This window comes from Mya arenaria, chromosome 12, assembly GCF_026914265.1.
Source record: "Mya arenaria isolate MELC-2E11 chromosome 12, ASM2691426v1".
NCBI classification, from domain to species: Eukaryota; Metazoa; Mollusca; class Bivalvia; order Myida; family Myidae; genus Mya; species Mya arenaria.
Window position 1 is genome coordinate 17,576,384 of NC_069133.1, and position 23,315 is coordinate 17,599,698.

The 23,315-nt window shown below is 37.7% G+C and overlaps 1 protein-coding gene across 8 annotated transcripts in view; it reads left to right on the top strand.

Moving 5' to 3' along the window:
* LOC128212078 (uncharacterized) overlaps positions 1-22,217 on the top strand; it is a 126,159-nt gene extending 103,942 nt beyond the window's left edge. For all 8 annotated transcript variants that reach the window (XM_052917327.1, XM_052917330.1, XM_052917328.1 and 5 more), the window contains exons 4-12: positions 10,669-10,809; positions 11,964-12,141; positions 13,540-14,094; positions 14,471-14,638; positions 15,187-15,399; positions 15,818-16,024; positions 17,069-17,157; positions 17,711-17,851; positions 18,269-22,217. In XM_052917327.1, the coding sequence (XP_052773287.1) occupies positions 10,669-10,809; positions 11,964-12,141; positions 13,540-14,094; positions 14,471-14,638; positions 15,187-15,399; positions 15,818-16,024; positions 17,069-17,157; positions 17,711-17,851; positions 18,269-19,991 (3,415 nt within the window). In that variant the 3' untranslated portion in view covers positions 19,992-22,217. The remainder of the gene's footprint in view (positions 1-10,668; positions 10,810-11,963; positions 12,142-13,539; positions 14,095-14,470; positions 14,639-15,186; positions 15,400-15,817; positions 16,025-17,068; positions 17,158-17,710; positions 17,852-18,268) is intronic.
* The last annotated feature ends 1,098 nt before the right edge of the window (positions 22,218-23,315 follow it).

Genomic DNA, 23,315 nt, shown 5'->3' on the forward strand with positions numbered 1-23,315 from the left:
AATGTCAAATGCCGTGCCAGCACAACATTATGTTATGAATGCCCAATGTCCAATGTCGTGCCGGCACGACAATCGTTTTTGAATGTCCAATGTCCAATTTCGTGCCAGCACAACATTCGATTTTGAATGTCCAATGTCGTGCTAGCACGACATTCACTTTTGAATGTTCAATGTCCAATGTCGTGCCAGCACAACATTCGATTTTGAATGTCCAATGTCCAATGTCCAATGTCGTGCTAGCACGACTTTCACTTTTGAATGTCCAATGTCCAATGTCGTGCCAGCACAACATTCTGTTATGAATGTCCAATGTCGTGCCGGCACGACAATCGTTTTTGAATGTCCAATGTACAATGTCGTGCCAGCACAACATTCGATTTTGAATGTCCAATGTCCAATGTCGTGCTAGCAGGACATTCACTTTTGAATGTCCAATGTCCAATGTCGTGCCAGCACAACATTCGATTTTGAATGTCCAATGTCCAATGTCGTGCTAGCACGACTTTCACTTTTGAATGTCCAACGTCCAATGTCGTGCCCGCACAACATTCGATTTTGAATGTCCAATGTCCAATGTCGTGCTAGCACGACTTTCACTTTTGAATGTCCAATGCCCAATGTCGTGCCAGCACAACATTCGATTTTGAATGTCCAATGTCCAATGTCGTGCTAGCACGACTTTCACTTTTGAATGTCCAATGTCCAATGTCGTGCCAGCACAACTATCGATTTTGAATGTCCAATGTCCAATGTCGTGCCAGCACAACATTCGATTTTGAATGTCCAATGTCCAATGTCCAATGTCGTGCTAGCACGACATTCACTTTTGAATGTCCAATGTCCAATGTCGTGCCAGCACAACATTCGATTTTGAATGTCCAATGTCCAATGTCGTGCTAGCACGACTTTCACTTTTGAATGTCCAATGTCGTGCCAGCACAACTATCGATTTTGAATGTCCAATGTCCAATGTCGTGCCAGCACAACATTCGATTTTGAATGTCCAATGTCCAATGTCCAATGTCGTGCTAGCACGACTTTCACTTTTGAATGTCCAATGTCCAATGTCGTGCCAGCACAACATTCGATTTTGAATGTCCAATGTCCAATGTCGTGCTAGCACGACTTTCACTTTTGAATGTCCAATGTCGTGCCAGCACAACTATCGATTTTGAATGTCCAATGTCCAATGTCGTGCCAGCACAACATTCGATTTTGAATGTCCAATGTCCAATGTCGTGCTAGCACGACTTTCACTTTTGAATGTCCAATGTCGTGCCAGCACAACTATCGATTTTGAATGTCCAATGTCCAATGTCGTGCCAGCACAACATTCGATTTTGAATGTCCAATGTCCAATGTCGTATGTTTAGCTAACTTCACACAGTTCGTTACAATGACCTTTTCTTACTTATCGTTTCCCCTTAAAAAAGAGAAACATAGTGTAGTTATGTGATTTGCCCTTTAATAAAACCTCTGCCCCTCGAAAGTTTTAACGCATAAACAGATGCTTTTTATTGGTATGAAAAGAACTCGGGTACTTTTTACCATCCAACAGGTCCATATTGCTAAACAAATTATGCTGGGAATGTATAGCTTAGATCTTTTCGCCGTTTGACTTGCTTGCATAATATCTAAGAGTGTCATGGATGATATCCCGAGTTACATTATTATGTTTAGATATCAATTCGACTTTTAAAAATCAATTCTGATTTATTTAAAGAAAATACGACATACAAAATGTAAGTCGTTATTTATCCTGAAGGACGGTATGCCATAATATATCCAAGCAATTTCAGTACGAGAAATAATTACTTGACAAAACCGCCAATATGTATCAATAACCGGGTAATCTAAATAACTGAAAGATGCTTAAAATGGCCGAAATACCTCTATAATTGATAATGAGGATCGTTTCAGTTCCAACTCGAAACAGTGCAAAGAACCAAGCCTAATGTTTATATGTCAAATTGTTTCCCAAAAAATTTAAACATTGTTTTCTAAATCAGAAATATATTGTCATTGTCAATCAAGTCAGACCAAACTATCAACTTGGGAGGCAGATCACTTAGAACTAAACACAGGGATAAGAGCTACTGTGATGCAGAGCCTGCACTTTGTGTCGCTATTTTTACGGGACAAAGGAGTTTTTCTCTCGTTTTAAAGCATTAAATATTATTCAGATGTAGTAAGATTTCTGAAATGAGTAATCTCGGCGATCGCGGATCTCTTCTTGCCATCATTTATAAAGAATAAAATAAACATATTCTGTATTGAACGTTTAAGGCATTATTGGATCGTTTGATGTTATTATTTATAGGAAATACAAGAAACACAAATTGAATAAGATCTTTGTGAACACAGTCATAAACTACTCTGTTCTTGTAGATCTCATACTGTAAGCGAATTACCATGAAATTCTTATCAGATAACTCTTTCCCGGGAAAAGGACATGTGGAAAGTATAAAACAATTTTGTGAGAGTGTTTGTGTTTTTTTTTGTTCTTTATAAAGACAACGCTTTATTGATGAACCAAAGCTTTGTTGTCTGGTAAGCGCTTTCGTTTTCGGACTCGCTTCTCACCAAGGCGAACCGGGATTTTCGGCCATGGTACAAGTGAATTTGGTTTGTGGTCACCAAGCCGGACAAGTTGGTTTCCTCGGGGCACTCCGGTTACGTTGGAACTTTAACATTACAACTATATTGTTTGCCAACATGGGTATCTTTTACTATGCATATACACAAAACAGTAGACTTATATTACATAACAATTGAATTTGCGTTATGTAGCAGTGTTTATAAAAAATAAATGACAAATTCTGAAAAATATAGGCGAGGGAAAAAAACAAAAGCAAAACGAATATTCTAATTATAAAGAAAAAACATTGCCTATTTCAATTTGTATATATGGTGGGAAGAATATCTGGTTGTTTCAAAAGTGATTGTAAATGTTCAAACATTTACCAAGGTTTCTGTATGTTTAAACTGTTTATTTTTGGTTATCATAAGTTAAAATCTAATTATACCCATTGGCATATAGCACGTTTTCGTACATGTTTGTCTTCATCAACTCTTTATACTTATAATAACATTCGAGTGGAATGATTTTCTCAATTGTAATAATAAATCCTGGGCACCGCAGGACATTATGAACTTCATCAGCGATATACCCTTTACACTAATTACATTTTCTTTGGCCCAAGTCAGTATTTGTGTATCTTCCTGTTTCAACTGGAAACCTATGATTTGAAGTTCTGATTATTGTCAGAGGGGTTTTGTTTCATAGGGTAAGGCTCCAATTGAAATTGGTATTGTAATTAAATACTTTGAATTATTAATATATGTTTGCCAAGATTTCAAAGAAGCTTCAAAACGGGACAATGAGCTAACCATGTTAAATTTCTCTTTTAACCATTCTAAGTAACATGTGACATGGATAGCGTGGCCGTTATGCTTAATTACTTACTTGCTTTAAGAAGTAATTGTCTGGAGTTGTCCGTAACATGAAATTTATAACAACGCCCGGTCAGTTTTTACATTAGCGTTTTTCCTCTACTATGATTCGTAAATGTCCTCGAATCTTTCATAGACGCATTCCTGCAATCTCTTCCGGCTCTTTGTTGCTAGATTTTTGCGCATTAGCAGATAGGGTTCATCTCTCTGAATAGGTAAAATATAAACATCGATCCAATTAAATAACGGTATTGATAGTAGGACAAGAAGGTTTCTAAGCAGCATATATGGGAAGGTATTACTATAACTAAGTAGTAGGCTGTGTAAAATAGGTTGTAAATTAAGCGAACGATTAGGATTAGTTGAAACTAAGTTTGCCTAAATTTAAATTAATGTTTAAAGTGACACTCTTATTCAAAATCAATACATACACATGTATGACTAACATAATTTTGAGTGATAAACCTTTAACTACTTACTAAATAATGCATTTATGGAAATATTAATTACTGATAACAATATTGTAACCGTGTATTATAAGTTATTTAATAGCAAAAAGCGCAAAGATATTAAATGATTGGTGAATGCTCAATGATCTATTATGGTCTACTATGGTTCATAAGGTAGAAATACCGTGTTGTACCCTTCTTTCAAATTAAACTCGGTATCCTTCATTAGAACCAATGTATTCGACATTTATATTCATTCTTTTTGGAATATTAAAACAATTTTTTAATTGTGGTCAATCTTATTTGGGAGTTAGCGTGCATCTTTAAGACCAGTCGGAATGGTTATAGTGTCCCCTGATGCTATATGCACTTTGCCAAAGCTGAGCTAGGAGTTGAATGGGTTTCCAATGTAAAAAGCCATGTTCACTTGGTAAATGAAAGAGCCTACTTATATAAAAAAAATCTCCTACGTCAACGTTTAACATGCTATATGTATATGATAATAATAAGCACATCATTAAACTAACTAATTGCGTTCCATCTCAACTGTTAAATATCGAGTTTATTTGTCACTCAGCAATTGAGGGCAATATGTTCGACAGTTTAATATCATACAAAAAACACTTCGTTATATAGAAAGTAACAATTCTCTAAATAGGTTTTCCGACGCACTTGTAACAAAAACTCGAACGTATTTAGAAGAACAGAGACACACTTGCGAATTGACAAGAGTCATGGAATCAACCGGAAATTGGCAAAAACGAGAAACAACTCGATTGCTATGACATTTCCAGTCGAGAATATCTTATATTAATTTCCTGTTTTCGGAGTGCAATAAGACAAAGCGGGGAAGGCCTGTCAACGGTAGAAATAAGATACTCATTTAATTTGATTGACGGAAAGTAAAGGAAAATATTGGCGCGATAATATCCAAAGACATCAACTCTTTGTTTATAAACGCATGTACGATTTTGGCACTTAAATATCAATTATTATTGTTTATAAATGTAAATATGATTAATAGCTTTTTCATGTCAGATTTCAGGAATTTTACAAAGAAATTTCGACCATGTACAAGTATACAAGTGCTATAAAAGTTTATTCAAATCCCTTACAACCATATATATGGCATGCAGCATAAATGGGTATTTACTTTACAATATCTTTGCAAAAAATATCTCATCATAATCATTGCCGCCAAAGAGAATGGTAAGATAATTGTACAGATATCTCTGCTGAAAAGATAGACGCCATTGTATAAATACATCTTTAACGTGGACCATGATATTAACACACGTTGTTAAGAGTATGCACATTATATGTGTATTATATTGATGCAATCCTTGGCCAAATTTTCCGCGCTGCATCGTTCTACAAAATTCCGTCAAGTTGAAATTTGGCCAAGGATTGGATCATTAAGATACAAGCAAATCTAAAGTATTTTTACATGTGTAGCAGCAGAAGATAACATAGTCTTGTATAGACTAAGAAATGTTTTTATATCTGTTCTGTCAAAAAGGTTATTTAGAAATTATCGTCACTTACTTGTTTGTTTACATCGGTTATGACCCGTGGTGAGCAATGTGTGGGCCCCTTTGAAGTCACGTTCCTCACCCTGAAAGTGTTCGGTAAACATAAACCACCTGTGGTTCTCAGAAGCTTAGCACCGGGCAAATGAGTGAGCTCAACCCATTAATCCCCTCCCAACCCTCTAACCTATCAGTGACTTGTAAGTTTTCCAGCAGCGTGCTTATGAAGCTCATTAATGTTCATTGTTAGCATATAGTATAACACTTATTGGTAAAACTACAACAAAACAAGAGAGGGACAGTTTAAACGTCAGGCTGCAAAACGAATGTTACGCCACTCATCACATCGATCAAAGCGGCTCTAAATATCTTCGGATAGGACGAAATCGCGGCTTTGAACCCCCAAAGGGCAAACATTGCAGTTGAACCAATGTGACACTCACAGAGCCTGGTCGTCAGTGTGTTCTCTATTCTACGTCGCATACGGTTTCAATAGATGTCAGGACTCGTTGTAACGCAACCAGGGTTTGGGGGACAATTCATTCTTTATATTATTCCCCGGGGATTTAACTCTCGTTCAAAAATGAGGGTAAATTCCTCCTGTTGGCTTCCAAATTGTTGCCAACTGGGACGTTTCTGCAGATTTTAATTTTATAAGTAAGAACTAAGATCTTTGAAACGGGCTTTGGAATTCCATCATTCCAAACTTAAGATAATGCGTTCCATATAATATTCTTGCAAGATTCATGTCTGATTGTGTTCAGAATGAAGTATGTGTTTATAAATAAGTTGCCATTTGTCGACACGAACGTTTCACTAGAATATACCATATTTTGATTTAAGATTAGAAGTTAATGCTGTGTCGCAGAAACGCATAACTCAAATTTCCTCCGGCTCGGAAAACCTCATCTTTGTTCACAGATACGCATTAATCCAAAAGGATTGATATTGTCTGGTGGAAAGTAAAAACATAATGATATCTAAATGGTTCACAAAACGATCAGATATCATGATTTTAAGTATTATTGTTCATCAAAATAAAATATACATTGGCACAATTGTTTTACATTTTATGCATTACTTTGTCCTTAAGAGTTATCTTGGAAAAAATCCATTGATATTAGATTACAGTTTGTGGTATTTAACAACATTATGGTTTATGAGTGTGTATACAAATATCTTATTGAATTTTATTTCCTGTTATCCTCTTTAAATGTTGGCATCAAAAGATCGGATTTCGTCAAGAACTCTGATTTCAGGGAATAAAAACATTTAAACCGGCAACACTTGATATATTTTTTTTCTATATACGACAGCGATATGATCTAATAACATCATATATGCTGACTTCGCTTAAAAAAACTAGGGAAAATGTTTTAACAAATTGAATTGTGCCCTATTTCATTTCGACAGCAAAACCACGTTTCAACTTTAGTGATCAGCGTTTTTCCTCAACTTACATACGAGGGTCGTCCCAAAAATAGCGTATTATTGTTTTATTTAAAGAAAATAGAAGGGACTGTACACCAGATTGGCACCAAAAAAGTTTTTTTCTGTAACGAATCTCAGGACAATTATTTAATAAAATGTTTTACTCTTTGATATCATAATTGTAAAAAAAATATTACCAAAATGTAAAAAAAATGAGTCGGAGACCGGGTTCGAAGCGGTGTCGCCAAAATTGCAGGCCAGTGTTGAATCCACTGTGCTACGAAGGCTTACTATAAACTGTTGGAATGATTAAGCTATTTACCTAACTTGGTAATATAACGTGATAACATCGACTAGCCAATCACGCATAAGGAATGAATTCTACTAGGTAGACATACCTAGTAAAAAACAATAATGGAATAATACGACAAAACAGCGAAAAAAAAAATATTTGTAAACTATGTGGTACTTCAGTTAGTAATTTTCAATGCATTGTACACATTGATACCAAGTTTATATCAGTTTTCGACAATTTCTTCTTTTTTTCGCTTTTTCATCATACGGAGTACAGCCCCTTTAAGGAGACAAAATCTGTATATGTATTAAACATTATCCGTTGCAGAAAATGTCCCCTGAAATAAACGAAAGGAGATGTATACTGTAGAGTCGAAAATGTGTGCAATGAATATAACATCAAAACAAACACATCAAGTTACATAATTAACTAACTACATGTAGTACAATATTAACCCAGAAAAAATGCTTTTTCAAAAAAAGCCTAATTTCCAACGGCGTGCATCATGTATCTTGAATTACTAATAAGTTCTCAAAGCAAATAAGTTCAAAATGCAAGTAAATTAGCTTGATGATTAGACATGCGTATCATCTAACAAGTCAAAGGTTGAGGGGAAAATAATGGAGGTTTTAGGTCATTACCCTGTCTCAGAGTTTCAGAGAATCACAGGTGGTTCATGTTTACACAACACTCGCGTTGAACCGTGTACAAACATCGTTCAATATGCCAATGTTTGCAAAACAATACAACACTGATGGTTAGGCGCAACTTCAAAAGATACGGTTAATAGTTTTGAGAGCTCGACATAACCTTCGGCTCTGCCCTTTTAAGTGGAACTTAAGAGGCAATACGTGCTATTAACCTTGTAACTTCGGAGGTCAGAGCAAACATTATTTTAAATGCTTCTTTATTAAATGTCGCTTAGGTACTTTAAGGAGATCGAGAGAACCTTAGCTTTAGCTTTTTATAATAAAATTAAGAGGTAGGCTTGTAATGATTTATGGAAGCGTCATTTGTACGCCTTGCGATTCGCTTCTTTCGAATAAAGTGTAACGCGAGAGGTCAGAGCAAGCATTACCGCTTCTTTATCAAATGTCTCTTAGGTAGTTTATGGAGAGCGAGATAACCTCTAGCTATAGCTTTTTTGAATGGAAATTAAGAGGCGGCAAGTGAATTAGTCTTGTAATTACGAAATTGTTGGTATCTGTTTCTTTATTAAATGTATCTTATGTAGTTAATGGAGCTCGTGAGAACCTGCACCTATAGCCTTTAAAATGGCAAATGAATAGGAGATTTGTTGTGATTTACGGGAACCCCATGTGTAAGTCTTGCTCTTAGCTTTTTGCAAACAACATGAAACTCGAGAGGTGATAAGAAAACGTTTATATCTGCCTTTTAAATGTCTCTTAGATAGTGTAGAGGATTGAGATCACATTAAACTCTAGCCTTTTAAGTGGAAATAGGAGCAATCACAGACTGTTAACAGTTGGACTGTTAATCGGACAACCCGGGTTCGATTCCCGGGCGGACTAGGTCACTTCTGTTGTGATTGGTTATGAAATCCTTTCTACGACCATTCGCACTGTACCACTGCCCCTGGCATGTATAGAAGTTGTCAGTTCCTTGCAGAAGTGAAGGCACCTAGTACTGGTTCACCGCCCAGGATAGGTGTGCGGTGGTTGAACTGTCACTCTGGGACCCTTCAATGTGCTCACGCCGGGACCCGGAGTATGAACTGCTAACACCACCACCACAGACTGAGATATCCCCCGTTGAATTAGAAAGGGTATTATCTTCGCCTTACTACAAAGGATAACATTCTAAAGTTGGCAAGTTATGCTCCGGACAAGATTGCCTGGACACACACACACATGCACACACACACACACACACATGCGCGAACGCACACATGCACACACGCGCACACACATACCATTTCTACATCCCTACGCCTTCTGGCAGAGGATGATAAGAGGCGACAAGTGCTATTTGAATTATTGTGATGTACGGGAACGTCATATGTACTTCTCGCTTTTCGCTTTTTTCGAAGAAATATCTCGAGAAATGTAGGCGATGAAGTTCTGTCTGCCTCTGTATCAAATATCGCTAAGAACCTCTCATCCCTCTAGTATCACAGCATCTCCTCAGATATCAAGCAATAACAGTTCATGATTTATCGTTCAATGTTCAAGTATGATGCTAAGTATTACAATGTTGTAACACTTAAATCGGCATAAACTTATTAGAATTACATTACAACCTCTTCAATAGCGATGTTCATAGAATCATAATCATTACATTGCTGTATTGCTGATATGTATATCCACAGACACATTTGTACAAATATCCTACTGTTGATTTTCTTTGATCAAGTGTTACAAGTACTTATTATTTACGCATCATCAATCTGTAACCAATGGATACCACAAAATACGTTCATCTAGTGCAAAAATGTTTCGTAAGATATGGGGAGAGATGTTGTTTTTGCTCGATTTGTCTGTCCGTCTGTCCGTCACAAACGTGCCCGCTTTATATTTTTTGAACCGCTTTAATGATTTTGAAATAACTCGCATCAAATGGTCACCATATTGAGACGATGTGAAGTCTGCTAAAAGCTAGAACCTCGTGAAATGTGAATCTAGAAATTAAATCACTCGAGTCGAATACATCATCCCGGATCAAAAAGTAGTAATAATGACTCTTTCCATTGTGTATTCAAGTCCTTGACTTGGCTTTCTGTTCTAGGATGGCATATTCTAAGCTAAGATTCGGGTGATATGCAAGTCTAATATCCTTTTTCTAAGGATGGTCGTCAATTTGAATATTTTATATTTCTGAAAACGGTGTAAATTCGAAATGCCCGGATGATATTATGTCAAATACAAACGGTATTCAATCCGATGGTTTTTATTCTCCGGTATACAAGTAGTGCTTTATATCTTATGATGGAAATTTCTGTTCTAGGTTGAATAATTTTTAAATACATGGTGATAATTAAGTAATAATAAATGTTGCTGTTATTCATATGCAGTGTGATATTAGTTATCAAGTCGAGTGTCCTCTCCTATTGCAGGAAGATACTAGTTTTAAAATCTAATATATCCTATTGTAGGGTGATATTTCAATACTTCTGATATTTATAAATGTTGCTTTTTTCATGTTCAGGGTGAAATTAGTTTTCAAGAAGAATATCTCCTATGTAGGTTAAAATTAGTATACAAGTAGAATATCTCCTATTGCAGGGTGATATTAGTATTCAAGTCGAATATCTCCTTTTACAGGGTGATATTTGTATTCAAGTCGAATATCTACTTTTGCAGGGTGATATTTGTATTCAATAAGAATATTTCCTGTTACAGGGTGATATTAGTATTCAAGTAAAATATTTTCCTTTTCAGTGTGATATATCAAAGTCGAAAGTCTTCTACATGAGTGTGGTACTAGTATTCAGATAGAATACCTTCCATTCCAAGGTGACGCTGGAATTCAAATCGAACATCTTCTATTTCAGGGTGATATTCAAATGGATGACTACAAAGAACCTGTACAGCATTAAGTTCGACAAGTGTACGCCCGGCTCGGCGGAGGAGCTATTTCAGTCGCTACAGAACAAGGAAACAACGTACGCCAAGGTGTTCGCCGTCATTTGCGGGTACGTAACTATTGGTGTATCTCCACTTAACCACTTTAGTAAACGTCCTGCAACCAATGTATGAATCTGTTGGTGTGGGTGTGTAAGCTTATTTATACTTGCACTCGGGCCTTGCCCATTCGTTCATTGTCGTTTGGGCCCTTGCCAAGGGGATTTATTTATTTCTAATTTTCAACTACTGGGCATGTCCCTGTAATTTGCATTGTATTCTTATAAGTAACATGATGTAATAGGGAAATATGACACCACAGTTCCCTGTGACTTAAAAAGAAGTGCGGCATCCACGCTGATTCTTGTTTTTAAAGTCAATAGTACATTTTAAGCAGTTTACTTTTATTTGTATGATGATTTATCTGATGCCAGAAACATAAAAAGTCCATTTCTACTTGTTGCGATTCGATGAGTCATGTTTGTGGTTATTCAATATTGCATAAGCGGAATAATAATTCGTGGGTTCCGATAATTACATGGAAATGATATGCAAAACACTTCTCAAAACAGACTGTAAATAGCGATTTAGCATCAGAAAATGGGCTGATTAAAGACGGTGTCTGCAAATGTTGGCTCTAATAGGAGGCAGATATTTGTTTTCTAGACGATTATAAATTATTAGATATGATGAATGTTCCAATGCCAATTTCTTGCGGCTTTAAAGGGACTAGACACCAGATGGTCCAAAAATCGGCAATTGCATTATAAGCTAGAAACAAGCCTAGAATTGCCAATGCGAGCTAGTAGGAGGCCGATAATACATCATTTTACATGATTAATAGAATAAACACAACAAACATGTTGCTGTCTCATCTGAGTTTTCCCATTAGAAATAGCCCATAATGGTTTCCCAGTTTTAATCTCTGTTTGCGAGTACAGATAATTATACCAACGCTATTTTTAAACTTTCTGGGATTTACGTGGTAGACAATCCCAGTAAATTTCGACTTGGAAAAATGCGCATAAACTGTGAGAGATGCATGTCTCGTAAGCGATGTAACATATCAGTAAGTAAGATTCAAGGCGGTGTTCACAACGATGTCAATATAACGTACGCTTTTGACCATTTTCGTTTTTTCTTACAATTGTATCATCTGGTGTCTAGTCCCTTTAACAATTCTAAATACATGTATTATGTATTCTCCTCCGTTCTTTTAATCCAGCTATGCGGGTCTATACTGCGTAGTGTTGACGGGGTACGCGAAGGGGAAGGACTTCCGGCCTGGCGTCTCGTTCAAGGGAGAATCCAACCACAGCTGGAATGCAGTAAACATCGACGACAATTGGCACTTCGTCGACACCAAGTGGGCAGCAATGACTCGCAACAACAACAACAGCACTGTAAGAGATACTGGGATTTTGCTCCAAAAGGAAGTCTTTTATCAATTTTCGTCGTTCGTCCGTCCGTGACTCCGTGTCGTCTTTCAGCGTTGTTTCAGCCAAAAATGGGATATCGAAGTACACATAATAGCAGAAAACCGTTTCAAAGTAGATCGTTACATTCTTTATTACAATAGCAAGACCAAGTCTCAGATTTGAATGCAGCACCAAAATATGTACGTGAAGTTAGCGGCCTAGCGGCGTGAAGTTAGCGGCCTAGCGGCCTAGCGGCGTGAAGTTAGCGGCCTAGCGGCGTGAAGTTAGCGGCCTAGCGGCGTGAAGTTAGCGGCCTAGCGGCGTGAAGTTAGCGGCCTGGCGGCCTAGCGGCGTGAAGTTGGCGGTCTAGCGGCCTAGCTGGCGGCCTAATTATTTTTTTCTATTTCCAAGCAATTGTTAATGCGTCTTTTTTTAAAACACTGATAAATCAAAGTTTTTTTATTCATATAGCTACATAGCGGCCTTAAATTGTTATCTATTCAGAATAGTTTTCTTTACCTTTTATTCTAAAACAATTTTAAATTAACTGTTTTATGCACAAATTATCACTCTGAAGCGTTTTCAACTTTTTTTCAAAAAAGTCGAGCAAGCACTTCAGCGACCTAGCGGCCTGACGGCGTGAAATTAGCGGCCTGGCGGCCTAGAGGCCTAAATTGAAACCTATTTCAAAGCATGTATACATGCATTTTCTTCTAAAACAATGACATTTTAACTGTTTTAATTCAGTCATTAACAAATTGAAGCGATTATCAACATTTTTTTTTCAAAAACGTCGATAAAGCAGTCAGCTAATTCAAAGCATTAAACATGCCTGTTCTTCTAAAACAATGATGTATTTACTGTTTTTATGCACAAATTTTCACTCTGAAGCGTTTTTCGATTTTTTTTCTGAATAGATAACAATTTAAGGCCGCTATGTAACTATATGAATAGAAAACTTGATTTATCTGTGTTTTCAAAAAAACGCATTAACAATTGCTTGGAAACTGCTAGGCCGCTAGGCCGCTAACTTCACGCCGCTAGGCCGCTAGGCCGCCAGGCCGCTAACTTCACGCCGCTAGGCCGCTAACTTCACGCCGCTAGGCCGCTAACTTCACGCCGCTAGGCCGCTAGGCCGCTAACTTCACGTACATCACCTAAATACTAGTATTCAAAGTATAAATAAGATTTCAGTTAGACTTTACAAAATTGTAGAGCAAACTACGAGAGTACGCCATAAATAACATTCGTGGAAGGACAATATAGAAACTGCATATAGCTCTACTAGCCTTTAGTTCTTCTGTCAAACATTTGGCGGACATTATGTTTTGTGTCATTTCGAGATAACTAGATAGCACTCACATTTACTTGTTTGATTTTTAGGTGAATGTGGAGGACGACTTCTACTTTCTGACGGACCCGGAACAGTTTATCTACAGCCACTGGCCGCACCAGACTGAGTGGCAGTTCCTGCCCAGGAAATTCTCGCTTTCCGAATTCGAGGAGCTGCCCTTCGTCAAGCCGTACTACTTCCGTACCGGCGTACAGCTCGGTTGGACCGAGAGGCCCATCATCCGGGCAACTCACGGAGTGGTCACGTGGACACTCAAGAACGCTAAGCCGCTTAAATTCGGATACAAAGTCATTCGGGATAAAGAGGATAGCAACTCGAACAATTCTAGAAACCGATGCCCAGATTTAAAAACTTGTGTGTACCAAGAGAGTAAGGTGGACGAAACAAGGTTCGTCTTCAGGGCACCCAAGACGGGGAGGTTTACGGTGAAATTCTACGCCAAAAGCTTGGAGCAGGAGGACGTAGTGAAGAACTTGACGGAGATTGTCGAGTACCTCGTTGACGTCCAGGAACCAGCTTCGGACGCGGCTCCACTCGCACCGTGCAGCTACACCTCCTGGGGACCAGGCGTCAAATCCAGAAAGGTACGTCTTGGGAAAAACTCCATAATGAGTGGCGTAGACTGTGCTTTTAATTCCTTTACCGATTTGACTTTATTCATAAAGTTTGTTTTAGGTTTCCCGACGTATCCTAAACCTTTTTTTCTATTACCACAAGACAAAATGTGTCTGACCTTTAATTCGTGTTCTTCTTTTAGAAGTTGTATGGATGAAAAAGAGGTGTAAATATGACCAACAAAATGGCGATGATTTACTGTATAAATATGATATTTAAACATATCTTTACATAAAATGGAGAAAATAAACAAAATCCCGACCTCAAGAAACGAAACAAAAATTGATTGTTTCAACTTTAAATTGTCCAGTTACATCCTTACTTTGTAATATGTTTTTTCTATAGCTTGGATTAGAAGCGGACAATAAGTCTGGCGTGGTGACGTCACTGGAACCGCACGTAGAGCTGAAATTTCAAAAGACGCGCTCGCTGAGGGTGATATGCAAGCTGAGACGTCATGACGTCAGTGACACCATCCTGGAACGATGTATATCTGTGAAAAACTTAGATAAGGTATATTCACATGGGCCATCCTATCAATGAGAGAATGGCACAATATCGTTAGATCAGGAAATTCAGTCTGATAGTGCGGTATTATCAAAAAATAACATTGATAGTTTTACTAAAGCATTCAAAAGTCTTGCGTGTTCTGTTGTTTTTTATTCAAAATATGAATCATTATACTCATGGATACTGATTAGAAAAAGTGGTGATTGAAAAGATGGCCCATAATTTATCTTGATCTGGTAAATATTTAATTGATATATTGTCCAGAATCTTGGCGAGAGAATCGGAAACTGTTACTTCTGTCTGTGAGTGCCGCCATTGTGGGTGAAAGCTTTGGGTGTGTAGTAACAATATTTAAGGGGGCGGAGCTTATCTTGGCATCTCGGATCTATGTATATTGTTGAAACAATTAAGTTATTCACACACATACATACATATAAGTCAACCAATAAAAGGATCTGGCGGCTGTTTATTGATGTTCAAGTGTATTGATTCAGTTGCGGCGATATGTATACACTATATGAAAATATTCTCACGGTGGTTGTATATTTCAGATAACCGTGTCATTAAACTTGCCTGAGCCCGGGGAGTACGGAGTAGATGTGCTAGTATCCCAGCCAAACAAGAAGCGACTTTTTGCGCATGCGTGTCAGTATCTCGTCATCTATCTCGCCGACGACGAGAAAACGCCATTTGTCACCGGGATCACAAGTGGTCACGTGACTGATGACGTAGACAGTGGACTATTCGAGAACACAGAAAAAGAGGTACGCTCAATAGCTTGTGCTTTATAAAATCTTCTTAAACTTTAAAAATGGAACTAGATAATATTTCTTTCGTCATTGTATAATTACAAACTAAACTCAAAAATTGTATTTGGTTTTTTTTACACAAAAGGGAACTATATTTCCTAATATATTTAGCCAAATAATATATATAATCAATTTAAATATTGTTAAAAAATACCAAAACTTTTTGTGCAATTAGTTCTATATAAGGCCTTTTTTCTGGCTAATTTGACCAGACGATATTTTCAAAAATAAAATATACGAATATGTTGGCGCCGAACAAAATATCCTACTTTTGTATTGTATGCATCCACGGTTTTATTCTTACGGTTTGTTGTTAGAGCACAATGAGCAACCAGAAGAAAACATAACTTTTGACATTATAACATCTTTTTAGAAGAAAGTGTCTTGGAATATACCCACCTTCGAGGCGCTAGAAATTCAAGACCGCAAGGGGCCACCGCGAGTACCGGACGACTTCGATCTGATTCCTTTAATAAAGAAGGGACCTGATCCCTCTGCTGTCAGTTTCGGCCCCGGGGTCTCATTCTACGACTACGTGGACAGACTGGTCATTGAGTCGCTGGATACTCACGCTGAGGAGGTACGAGTTCAAACGAGGAAAAAAAAATGTGCATAGCATCAACAGTCTGTATATACCACGTGATCAATTACGTCATATAAAAAAATAATGCTACATCGGAAGGCAACATTTTGCTTAAAATGAAGACTTAAAGCAAAGATAACTTTTCTTTTACTTCACCAAATATTTAAAGACATATTTTCGAAAGACATTATTGTTGATAAAATTGTATGAACTGTATCTGATTTTGTGAACAAACTTTACTGTTATGAATAAATTGAACGGGGAGAAAAATACTATACATTATGAGGCTAGATGAAGCTAGAATTATTTACTTTGTCAGATGTAAGTTTTTTCAAAACTCCATTTGTCGCTGCTCGCCAAGGGAGATTACTTCGTATGAGATTGAAAAACATATAGGACATTGGTATAGTACCGTGTAAACTTCATATATTAAGAGAAAAGTTGGTTTTTGAAATATATATTTTCAAAAAAACGATCTGCATAATTCTAATTATAATACAATTGAAGTTCAATACTGTGTTATCAATTAAGGTATATATTAGAAACACACTGTACTTAACATGCATCGTTCAACATGGAAAATATCAAAAAGCATTCTTCTGCAATTATGAACTGGGCCCCTAGTTAAAACAACATTTTGGACAATATCAAAATATAAATTATAAAAAATAAATAAATAAATAAATGAATATTTATATTATGAAATTATATATATTGACCACATCATGTTTAGTGTTAAAGCCTCATTTTGGGATGTGGACTTTGATCCCCGAAATATTTCCCTGTTCGAATATATTTATTTATTTTTTTGAATACATTTTTCAAATTTTCGAAAAAAAATGGATATAATATAACTGTGGTTTAAATACCCGAACTTATAAACCATTACGTTAGGAATGACAATCTGGATTTTGTCCGACAGATTCATGTTATAGTACGCCCCATGCAATTTATTTTTCATACATTCCTGGGGTATCATATAGGTTATGAAAACGCTGGGGTGCCGAGGATGGACTCTTATCACTTTGAGTATGTTTCCAGGTCGCCCAGAGTCAGCATGAGACGTTCCGGGAGCTGATGTGGGACCTCGTCTTCTCTGTTAAAGTAACCAATGAACTCGCCAAGGCCAGGTACGATAATGATAGACATTTTGAGTTACATTGTCTCCTTCAATGTTCATCCATATTTTTTATTCATGTTTTCGTTTTTCTTTCTATAACTTACCAGTTCCATGCATTTATTTTTATGCATTATTGTTTCATATGAACAGTTTAAGTGATACTTTAAATTACATTTTATAGAACAGAACATAACAGTTATTAATTTTCGAATAAGTTTATCATCCCATCCCATTTCCCATCCCGTTGCATCACATCCAATCACATCACATTACATCGCATTACATTACATCACGTCAGATCACATTACTTCACATCACATTACATTACATCACATTACACCACATCAAATCACATTACATAACATTACATCACGTCACGTCACATAAATTCACATCACATTACATCACATCCCACATCCCAAACCGTGTATCCCGGCATTCCATCCAAACTTTTACTCTCTGAATGTCAGAGACCCATTTACATATTTATATGGCAACACTGCTAACAGTATCACTGCCATCTTCTGAACAAGAAACATTCGATAGATGATTCTCCATTGCAGGTTGATTTTCCGTTGGTTAACGATCAAGAAAGTAGAAGAGATCAGCTTTAAGACCGTTGAGAAGGAAAGCCCTGAAGAGATTCTCGTCTGGCTCAAGATTGGACGATCCTCGCACGCTCATGTCTTCTATACCATGTGCTGGTATGTGTATTTCATCATCCCCGAACACTCATGTCTTCTATCAACTTTTATGCCATGTCTTGGCAGTTGTTGTGCATCATCCTCGCTCCCTCATGTCTTCTATACCATGTGTTCCTAGGTTTGTTTGACAAGGTTAACCTATTGAAGTTACACTCGCCTTTCGTTACGGCTGGTGATATTCGGTCTGAAAGTGGATGTTAGGGTCTACTTTAGTACGTGTTCAGCTAAAACACAGAGTGCATTTAGACTAATTGTTCACTCTTCTTTTTTAAACTTTTTTTACTGCTGTGTCCTTACATGGTTTTAACTGTATTAACTAACTTGTCTATTAATCTATTTTTGAAGATAATTAGGAGAGTTAAATTTTAGCCAGTGCTTAGAAATATCATTTTAGATATATTTTGATACTATTTTCAGCTTTGCCGGTCTGCACTGCAAGGTGATATCCGGTCTGGTGAAGGGAACCAATTACAAGATCGGACAGAAGATGACACCGGAAGAGTACCAGCACTGGTGGAACGGCGTGTACGTGTACGGCAAGTGGTGCCTTGTGGACAGCTACCTCGCCACCATACCCTTAGTGAACAAAACCGGCTCCGGGGAGCTCAAATATAGCTTTAATGAGAACTACTTCCTTGTGGATCCGAATAAGCTCATTTTTACGCATTTCCCCGATGAGGCACAGTGGCAGTTGGTGAAGGATGTTGAAACCTTGGAGGAGTTCTGCCTTCAGCCGAAGATTACCCCACACTTCCTGCAGTTTGGTCTTCAGACGCTCTCCCACAAGGCGGGAGTTATATGCACTCGAGATGAAACCGAAATCCAGCTTGGTTTTCCGTCCAAACGTACAGGCCTCAAGTTTGTTTTTAGCCTCATTTACGAGAACGGTGTTGATGAGTTCAATGGGATCAAACTGGTTCAGTTTGGTATGGTGGAATGTCTACCACACGCGGCAATTATCCGCATCAGCCTACCCAAGAAGGGCGTATACTCGCTACATATCTTCGGTAAAGAAGACACTCCCTTCGGTAAGGACATATCTTTTTCACAAGTATGTGAGTACGAACTGAAGCAAGAAAAAGATCCTGGGAAGATTGTTTGCCCGTATCCGCCATGTTCGTCCCTCATGTGGGGACCGGGACCCGGGTTTTACCAACTCGGATTGACACCGGGAAATAGTCGTGCCATAGTCCAAACAAAGGCCGGAAAGGCCGAAGTTCGTATTAAGATGGTTAAAGCCATCCAGCTTCGATCTCAGGTCAAGCTAAGTTCTCTGGCGCCTAGTCAAGATTTACCGTTAGTTATCTACAAAATTATAGAAAACATGGCGTCTTTCACAGTCGTTGCGACGATGAAGGGACGCTATGGGTTGGAGATTTACGCGCGGGACCCGGATACCCAGGACACGGAGGACATGAGGTTTCGCCAAGTAGCTCAGTATCTCATAGAATGCAATGAAGCCTCTCCTAACATTGTTCTCCCCAAAGTTCCCCCAGGATTTCTAGGGCCACAGCCGAAGTTTACCGAATTCGGCCTCCGCACGTTGAACGAACACGACCCCCTTATAGAGCTCAAGTCTTCGAATCATATAGAAATTCAGCTTGGTACGACACGGGACATGAAATTCAACGCTCAGCTCATCCAAGCCGACAGCGGACTGGACGTGTCCGACTTCATCTTTATCCAAACCCAGCCCTCCATTGTCACATTCCTCGTGAACATTCCTTCCACCCGATTCTACAAGCTGCAAATCCACGGAAACACTGCGGAGGATCAAACCCACACCTCTCTAGGCCTATTCAACTACTTAATTGACTGCAAGAAGGTCGACCAAAACGTGTACCCGTACCCGCGCCAGCTAGGGCACTGGAAAGAGGGTTGTTACATGTTCGAGCCGCTGATTTTACACGGAGAAATGAAAAAGGAGGACGTGAAATTCCGCGTACATGTTCCTAAAGCTAAGCAGGTGGTTATATTCGTGGAACAAAATCACTTCCCGTTGACGTCACTCGGCCCTGTCCAATGGGAGGGCAGCTTCGACCTGTCAAAATATTACGGCACGGACACAAAGGTGATCCTAGCAGCAAACTATGGCGGAGATGAAGAAAGGTTTGCTACCTTGTTGGAATATAAACTGTAATACAGTGTTCTAAAGTTAGTTTAGGAATTATCAAAATGGAAGCGAAACTTGAATTCCGCTTATGCTCAGAAAATTGTTTTGTAATTAATTTTTAGTGGTATGTTTTGAGTTATAAACAAAAGCGGGTCCAGCGGCTAAGGTGGGGGGCGCATACCGAAAGATTACGTCCTTAAGTTACGCCCCCTCTAAGGTTAAATTCTGGACTCGCCCCTGATAAATGAACTTAAATTGGTTGTTCTAGACAATACAAGTCCATGTGGTTGTGTTCTCGCATGGAAAATTCCCATCGCAATAAAAAATGGAAGTGTTTAAGGAACAGAAAACAGACACGACTTCTGTGAATATAATCACTGCGACTCATTGAAGTATTTCATCATTTCATTATAGTGAAAAACATTTATTAAAATATAAAATTGTACACAGTTGATATAAAAACTTTGTACTTTTTTATTATAATTAAATATGCATATCATAAATGTTGAGTGTTATTAATGTTGTATTTTGACAATTCATGTCCTTATATTAACAATGCATGACTTTACTGCTGAAAATATATTATAAAGCAGGGCCTTACCGAACTGATTTATGTTTAGCGTCAACGGGTAGGTTTGATTTGCATCGCCTAAATAAACGAATATAAGCGTACTGAAATGGCGCCTCCTGCCGGGGGATGGGGGGGGGGGGAATCACATACAGTTGATTTAGACAAACTGCAGACGTTGTTATCTAAATCCAGGCTCCACTTTCTCGAAACTTCTTAAGTCCCTTATAACTGGATTAAACTAAGCTCACTATTTTTGTTGTTCTGTAATATGAGTACCTTCTTTAAGATTTTTTTGAAATTATATAGGAATAATCTTTATGATAATCACAATAAATCATTTTTCATTTATCAAAATCCATATTTGTATGTATGATGGCAAATTGAAATAAGCTACTTAAGCCTGGTATGTTTAAGAAGTTTCGAGGAATTGGGGCCAGGAGCACGTACATCGGGTATACTCCTGGGGATGAATGATGTTTTGATGATCAAACTTAATAAAAAAAAAATCAAATCTAAAGAAGAAGTTAATTTTTCGAGATTGCAATCTCACAGGGCCTGTCAAAATCCCTCCTGTTGGGAATCACTCCCTGTCTAAAGTCCCCTATATGCCCGTCACCCACTCCTCTTTCGGGCATAACATCAATAGGTGAATAAATAAAAACTGTAATTTCGAAATATGCGAGTCTCTACTTGTATTTAAACAAACGCATTGAAAGTATTATATATTTTTCTAAACATTACATCAGTTTCGGCATGGCCTTATATTTCTGGTCTTCCTTTACCTCATTCTATACTTCTCAAAATTTGCTACGGAACACATGTATAAGGCTATTATAAGTAAAAGCTAGAAGCTTTACCTCAAATAAGCCTTAAATTTGGTGGGAATACACTGGGATGGTAAACGATATGCAGCTTAAGCCAATCTTATAACAAAACAATACATCATTTACTCCATTCAATGTATAGGTCCGTTATTTATATCGAGCAATCCGATTAGTTACATCGTTCTTAGATCCAATTATGACCAGTATTGAACACCACCCATGGTGATACTTATACAATGCGTATTGTCCTTCCAAAGGAGTTGTAATCGAATTAAAAGAATATTACTAAACAAATCCCCACCCAAATGTGTTAATCACTTCATAATGTCAAGGGGCCATAACTCAAGTATGACAAACGTAAGACGTGAATGTTTTTCCTTTTCAATCACGTTTATAACTTACTTCAAAGCAAATAAAGGGTAAAATTGTTTCTTTTTTCATATTTTGAATCAGGAACTTTTTATATTTTAATAAACGTCATAATTTATGTCCGTTAATTTGATACAAACATGTTTTACCAAATTATCATTTTGAGATGACTTTCTAAAAACTGTTGACAACGTTTAAATTAACAGTTTGTTTTTCTTTAAACAGATATATACTTTGAGATCAAAATGATAACACGTGTTCCTTAGCAAACAATGAGGAGTATGTACTTTACATAATAGATAGTATACCACCACGTTAGCATTAGCCCATTAATAGTCTTCTTTATAGTTGTCTTCCAGTCGCTAGTATTGCCGTTAATATTTCCATTGTATTATTTTCTTTCTTTTTTGTGATCCATATTTTTGCATAATTTGTTATCATATTATTTTATGTTTAAGAAAGTTAAGCAATAAAATTACATAACTTTGAGCGCAGCCTTATCCTTTTGCAAACTTAGTTCTCTAATATTCTGAATTTCAAGACGTCGACTTAGAACTATGTAATACAGGAAACATCGACTAAAGATGTCTGCGTAATATAGGAGACAACGACTAAGGAAGTCTGCGTAACGCGGCAGATATAGACAAGTGAAATCTGCGAAATGAAGAAGACATCGACGTAGCAAGTCTAAATGACGCGGCAGATATAGACATAGGAAGTCTGCGAAATGAAGAAGTCATCGACGTAGCAAGTCTAAATGACGCGGCAGATATAGACATAGGAAGTCTGCGAAATGAAGAAGATATCGACATAGCAAGTCTAAATGACGCGGAAGATATAGACAAGTGAAGTCTGCGAAATGAAGAAGACATCGACGTAAGCAAGTCTAAATGACGCGGCAGATATAGACATAGGAAGTCTGCGAAATGAAGAAGACATCGACGTAAGCAAGTCTAAATAACACGGCGGATATAGACATAGGAAGTCTGCGAAATGAAGAAGACATCGACGTCAGCAAGTCTAAATAACACGGCGGATATAGACATAGGAAGTCTGCGAAATAAAGAAGACATCAACGTAGGAAGTCTACGAAATCTAGAGGATGTCGACTTAAGAAGTCTACGTAATGTAGGAGACATCGTCTTAGGAAGTATGGGTAATGAAGGACAAATCGACTATGGAAGTCTGCGTCATGTAGGACACATCGACATAGGAATTCTGCGTTATGCAGGACACATCGACTTTTGAAGTCTCCGTTTTGTAGGACAATCGACTTAGGAAGTCTCCGTAATGAAGGACAATCAATTTAGGAAGTATCCGTAATGTAGGACACTCGACGTTGGAAGTTTCCGTAATGTAGGACAATCAATTTAGGAAGTATCCGTAATGTAGGACACTCGACGTTGGAAGTCTCCGTAATGTAGGACAATCAATTTAGGAAGTATCCGTAATGTAGGACACTCGACGTTGGAAGTCTCCGTAATGAAGGACAATCAATTTAGGAAGTATCCATAATGTAGAACACTCGACGTTGGAAGTCTCCGTCATGTAGGACAATCGACGTTGGAAGCATCCGTAATGTAGAAC